Below are 5839 nucleotides of genomic sequence, written 5' to 3'. Positions count from 1 at the left end.
CGCCAGTTGTAGCTCTTACCCTGAGCTCTCGCTCTGGCCCCTGGATGTCTGGTTTTTTCCCAAATTCCGAGAGCAGGCACTGATTAGAGCGGGATGAATTTCCAGTGCCAAACTCGGGCACAGCCTTGTCCGGGCCGGTGGCACTGGTGGTAGGGAGAGCCAGGGCGCACCATGGTTATGTCCTGCCCACGGGGTTCCTGGTGCACGTGTTGGTAGCTGGCAGCACGCGCCAGTGGCTGCAGCCGGACAGGCTGCGCGGACACACAGGCGACGGGGAGGGCCAGCCGGGTCTGCCTAGAATCCCAGCTCGGGGTTCTCCCTGAACCTGCTTTGCGCCCCTCCCCCTGGTGGTGCCGCCACCCTTGTCCCGCTTGGGCTTGGGACTTAACTTTAAAGTACAGTTCCCAGCTGAATCCTTCGTGGTTTTAAAACCCCTTCTAGCCACAATCCAGAAAAGAAAAGTAAAGAAAACAGCATACATTTATATATATATATCTGTAAACATCTGTGGTTTTTGAAACTGTTTATAACTACTAGCAGTTTAACATACTTTTCTCCTTTTTGTCTTCTCTTAAGCCTATTTTTGTAACTATATTGTTTAAGGTCAGTAGACCTCCATGCTCCGCTCTTTACACCTGATAATTGTCAATATAACACTCCAGTGCGAACTATTGACCTACCAATCGCTCCCCCCACGCTGTTGTGCCCACAAATTCTGGGGAAGGTCCCGCACCTACCACTCTCCTTACCGGGGGCCCCACGTTGGGCACCAGTTGTGGGACTCGGTGGTCTCTCAGTGATCCCCGGGAGAAAGAGGATTTAGAAAATAAAGAAAAGAGAGGATAGCCAGGCTCAGGTGGCGTTACCTCTTGCCTGATGAGCAGGAGGACTGCCCAAAAACAGCATTTATTTGTACCCTGTTGAGGTTGGTTAATTTTTGTCTTGCTGCCCAGCAACCAGTTAACGGGTTACAAAGACTTGTTTACTCTGAGGGGCTCCCCTGTTCTCAGGCTGGCTTCACCCTGCACGTGTAATTATTTTCCAGCTTCAGCAGCTCCCAACAGCTTACAGCCTCTCGGACTGCAGCCCCATTACCATTTTCTGTAACCTTTTATTGAGAAAGAACAAAGGAGGCAGCAGAGGAATGGGAGGATATCAACTGTTTTAGCAAGGACAGTACAGCTCAATTATTACAGGAATGAGACTTCACTAGTTAGCCATCATGTTATTCCTTGGGGCATATCTCAGCAAAGCATCTAGTGTTGTCCCTGGGGGCTTTCAGCGCTTTTGCTAGACGTCCTCCAGAACCCAACAATCACGGCTTGGTCAGGTGTGAGGCAATGCATTGAAAGAGTAACTAAAGAGTGTCCTTCTCCACACCCCAGTGCTGGGATTACAGGCATGCGCCACCACACCTTGCAGAATTTACTTTAAGAATGAAGTGGGAAGCCAGGCGTGGTGGCGCACGCCTGTAATCCCAGCACTCGGGAGGCTGAGGAGGATCTGTGTGAGTTTGAGACCAATCTGGGCTACAAAGTGAGCTCAAGGCCAGCCTGAACTGCATATTGAGACCCTGTCTCAAACAAACTAAAAATGAACTGTTGCCTGAGGTTTTTTGTTTTTTTTTTTTTGGTGGTACTAGGGATTGAATCCAAGGCGTTAGATTCCCTGCCCCCTCCTCATTTTCTTTTGAGACACGGTTTCACTAAGTTGCCAAGCAGTACTCTTGAACTTCTGATCCTCCTGCCTTAGCCTCCTGCATGCTGAGATTACAGGCATGTGTCACCACACCCAGCTTGTCATTAGAATTTTGACCTTGATCTGTATGACTTCAAGTATCACTGTCTCAAACAACTGATTTTTTTTCTCTTTCATTTGTTCATTAACTGTTGATTGCATCTGTGTGGTGCCGGGGGTTTAGTTACAAGTCACATCTGAGAACGTTTCTGGTTTAGCTCTTTTCATCATGTGAGGCAGGGATAGCCAGATGATCACAGAACCAAATGTAAAGAGTCAGTGGAGACGAGGGCCATACATGAGATCTGAGAGCTTGGAAACTCTATGCTGGTTTACCTGACCCATCGGTGAGGTCTGGGAGGCCTTCCTGGACCAGTTGCTGCTTAACTAGAGACCTGAAGAATAGAGTTAAGAGGGGCACACAGCATGTGCAAACACCCTGAGGCAGGCAGAAGCACAGTGGATACGAAGGATTGTGGCAAAAGGAGGTGGTAGAAACTGGTGAGAATTCTATGAGCCATGAGGACCCTTTTGTGACTCAGGTGTTCACGGGCTCCCTTAGGCCATGGGTGGGGAGAAGCCCGGAGGACAGCAGGAGCAGGGAGACCAGGGACAGCTGCTGTGATGGCGCATCTGAGGTGATGAGGCCAGGACCGTCGCAGGTACAGGCCAAGACTCTGCTGGGCCCAGGACTGAGACCTGGGGCTGGCACGGGTGGCCTCGGCCTAGAGATGTGAGTCTGCCCTGGGTGGGGGGTCTGCATATTTCACACCCAGACGATACAGGTGCAGAGGTCTCTGATGTCCCAGACCACTCAGGGAAGATTATCCTGGAGCTGGGACTTAGGGGATTTTTGTATTTTTCTAGAATTCCTTTTCTGTTTATAAATACCATCTACAGTCATTGCTTAAAATAACAACTTCAAAGTTAGAAAAATCACTGACAGAAAATAGAAATTCTTAGTGATCCTTGACCTAGAGATAAGGGCCATTTCCCTTTTACCATGTTATTTCAGTGGTCAGGCCGAACACAGAGGGGTTGTGCTTGGCCCATTGATCCAGTCTCCTCTCCTTACACCTACATCCTAGCACAGATCCTATCAGCTTCACCTATAAAATCTGTCCAGAATCACCTGTTCCCCTGCACCCCTTCCCCTCCCACCCTGGTCCAGCCTCTGGCCTCTCTGCCCTGCTCCCGTCCCTGCCTCCATAGTCTGCGGCCAGAGGGAGCCGGTGGACCTCTGAGTCACCTGGGAGCCATCTCTGCACCTCCAGGTAAATTCGGGTCTACAGCGAGCTGTTGTCTCCAAGCTCCATCTGGCTCGCTCCACCCACGTACCACGCAGGGCTCTGCTGCTCCTCTGGCCCTTGCACCTTCTGTCGCCCTCATCCTTCAGGCCTTGGCTCCGATGCCATGTCCTTTCCGATGCCTGCCCTGACCACCTCTCCATGTTCTTTAGCTTCTCTGTTGGATTTTTCTCCCTAGCCCTTGTCATCACCTGGTATTTAAGAAACAGACCTGTTTACTTGTTTACGGCTGCTTTGCCTTAGGGCAGGGGTTGTCTGTTTCTTGCATGGCATCCCCACTGTCCACTGATGGCCTCACTGGTGCCTTGAGGGAACTGTGTAAGCAGTGTGTGACTGGATATTAGGGTGACACTGGAAGAGACGCTCCTGGTGCTGGAGAATGGAACCAGCCTAGGAGGAGCCAGAGGGCCTCACAGGGCCCCTGAGAGCAGTGAGGAAGTCTGAGCTCCGTTGATGAGGTTCAGTGACTTTCGGATGATCAGTGGTGTTGATACTAGTATGTCTCGGGGCTCGGGGATAGGTGCGGCCTCCAGGGGCTTGAGTTGGACTGGGCAAGGGGAGCCGGTCAGTGTGGATGTCTGCACTTGCACTTGTCTTCTGCTGAGCACAGGGGAGGAGAGAAGGCTGGGTGGAGGGATGTGTCTGCTCCCGGGGGGGAGACCTGAGTCTGTAGAATGTGTCCTGAGTCTAGTGTCCATCCCAGGCCTCCCTGGTCAGACCCTGATCTCCCCTCCCCTCCCCACAGGTCATTGACCACAGCGGTGCCCGCCTTGGGGAGTATGAAGATGTGTCCCAGGTGGAGAAATACGAGCTCTCACAAGAAGCCTATGACCAGAGGCAAGGTAGGGAACGCGGGGTGGGAAGGATACGGTGTGTGGGGCCCAGAGCTGGTGTGTATGGGTAGAGGGGCCAGGTGGGGCGACAGGGGTGACACGGGGAGTTGATGGAGTAGGCAGTTGGGGTGGAGGCTTGGGGAGGATGCAGCAGGGTGGGGTGAGGTTGGTGGTAGGGACAGATGGGGGCATGGGAGAGGCATTGGGGATAGATGGGACTCATAGAGGGATTGGAGCTTGGGAAGTTGGGGGTGTGGGCAGGCACATGGGGGCTTGGGAAGGTGGAAGGACTGGGGGAGCAGGACGAGATGAGGCATGGGCTGGCAGATGGGATGTGGGGCCAGAACATGGAAGGATATGGACTAGGCCGTGTGTAGTCAGTGCAGGCCTCTAGGCTCTGATCAGAATGTGTGGTGGGAACGATGAGCTGCTTCAGGGACTGGACAAAGGTGAATGGGAGACTGGAAAGAGACACATAAGAAGATGGGGATCTAGGTGTGGTGGCGGCACACGGCTGTAATCCCAAGGGAGGCTGAAGCAGGAGGATCATGATAAGCTCGAGGCCAGAATGAACTACTTAGACGCCCTGTCTCAAAATAACAAACAACAGTCAGGTGTGGTGGCGCATGCCTATAATCCCAGCACTCTGGGAGGCTGAGACAGGAGGATTACTGTGAGTTCCAGGCCAGCCTGGGCTACATAAGCAAATTCAAGGCCAGCCTGAACTACATAGTGAGACCCTATCTCAGAAAAACAAAACCAAAAAACAACACAATAACAACAAAATCAGAAGATGGGGTCATGCGAAGGGCCAGAGGAGGGCAGCATCCCTTAGTTTCTGGATTGTAGGGAGGCCCCAGGAGTCTGGGGAAAGATGGAGATTGTGGTGGAAGACTTGGGGGCTCGGGTGACGGACAGCCCCTTAGGGTAGCTGTTACTCGATGAGTGTTGGCCCCTTGGAGCTGGGATGTTCTCTCATGAAGCCAGAGACGCCGCCCCAGAGATCGGGTCTAACCCCATCCCTGTCTGGCCCGCAGACACAGTTCGCTCCTTCCTGAAGCGCAGCAAGCTCGGCCCATACAGTGAAGAGGAGCGGGCACAGCAAGAGGCCGAGGCCGCCCAGCGCCTCATGGAAGAGAAGACCCTAGCCAGTACCATCTCTGTGGGCAGCCGCTGCGAGGTGCGGGTGTCCGGGCAGACCCCTCGCCGGGGCACCATCATGTATGTAGGTATGTGGCTCATGGGACTGCAGGGTCCCGAGGCTGGGAGGGACACCATTCATTCCATACAGTCTGACAGTGACAGTGACAAGCCAGAATGTTGGTGGCTGGGAAGTGGGAAGCACAGAGCTACCATGCAGCTGGGTCATTAAAGTGTATAGTCAAGGGGCCGGGGGTGTAGCTCAGTGGCACAAGCACCTGCCCAGCAAGCACGAGGTCCTGAGTTCAATTCCCAGTACCAAAAAAAATAGTCATGTGGCTTGAAGTGTATAGTCAAACACTGTATACTCAGGAGGGTAGGATAGGAGAGTTGCAAGTTCAGAACCAGCCGGCGTAACATACCATGACTGTCTCAGAAAAAATAAACAAAAGTGTACAGTTTATTGATTTTTAGTATATTTGCAGAACTGTACCATTACTGCCACAGTTTCAGAACACTGTAAACTCTGTAACCATAAGCGGCTTCTTCTCCCTTATTTTGTTGTTTTTCTTTGCTTGTTTTTTTTTTGGTTGTTTTGTTGTTGTTGTTTGTTTTTTGTCTTTTTGAGACAGGGTCTCGCTATGCAGTTCAGGCTGGCCTTGAGCTCACTTTGTATCCCAGACTGGCCGAGTGCTGGCATTACAGGCTTACAGGCATTCACCACCACGCCCGGCACTGATGGATTTTTGAGACATGCTTTATTTTTGTATTAATGTGTTAATGCTTAGTTCCAAAAAAAGAGAATTTCTTATTAAATGGCTG

General features: G+C 51.9%; 1 protein-coding gene and 1 long non-coding RNA gene across 2 annotated transcripts in view; one reads left to right on the top strand and one right to left on the bottom strand.

Moving 5' to 3' along the window:
- The window catches only part of LOC102010573, an 18837-nt gene that overhangs the window by 5024 nt on the left and 7974 nt on the right, over positions 1-5839 (bottom strand). The gene's annotated exons all lie outside the window — the stretch shown is intronic.
- Positions 1-5839, top strand: part of Tbcb (tubulin folding cofactor B) — a gene marked incomplete at its 5' end in the record, with an annotated part of 16441 nt that overhangs the window by 7391 nt on the left and 3211 nt on the right. Inside the window, 2 exon segments of the mRNA XM_005399923.2 lie at positions 3790-3886; positions 4915-5106. Coding sequence (XP_005399980.1) covers positions 3790-3886; positions 4915-5106 — 289 coding nt within the window.

The sequence above is a fragment of the Chinchilla lanigera genome, unplaced genomic scaffold (genome assembly GCF_000276665.1).
Source record: "Chinchilla lanigera isolate Chin_1 unplaced genomic scaffold, ChiLan1.0 scaffold00067, whole genome shotgun sequence".
In the NCBI taxonomy this organism is placed as follows: Eukaryota; Metazoa; Chordata; class Mammalia; order Rodentia; family Chinchillidae; genus Chinchilla; species Chinchilla lanigera.
This window is presented reverse-complemented; position numbering and strand designations above follow the sequence as displayed.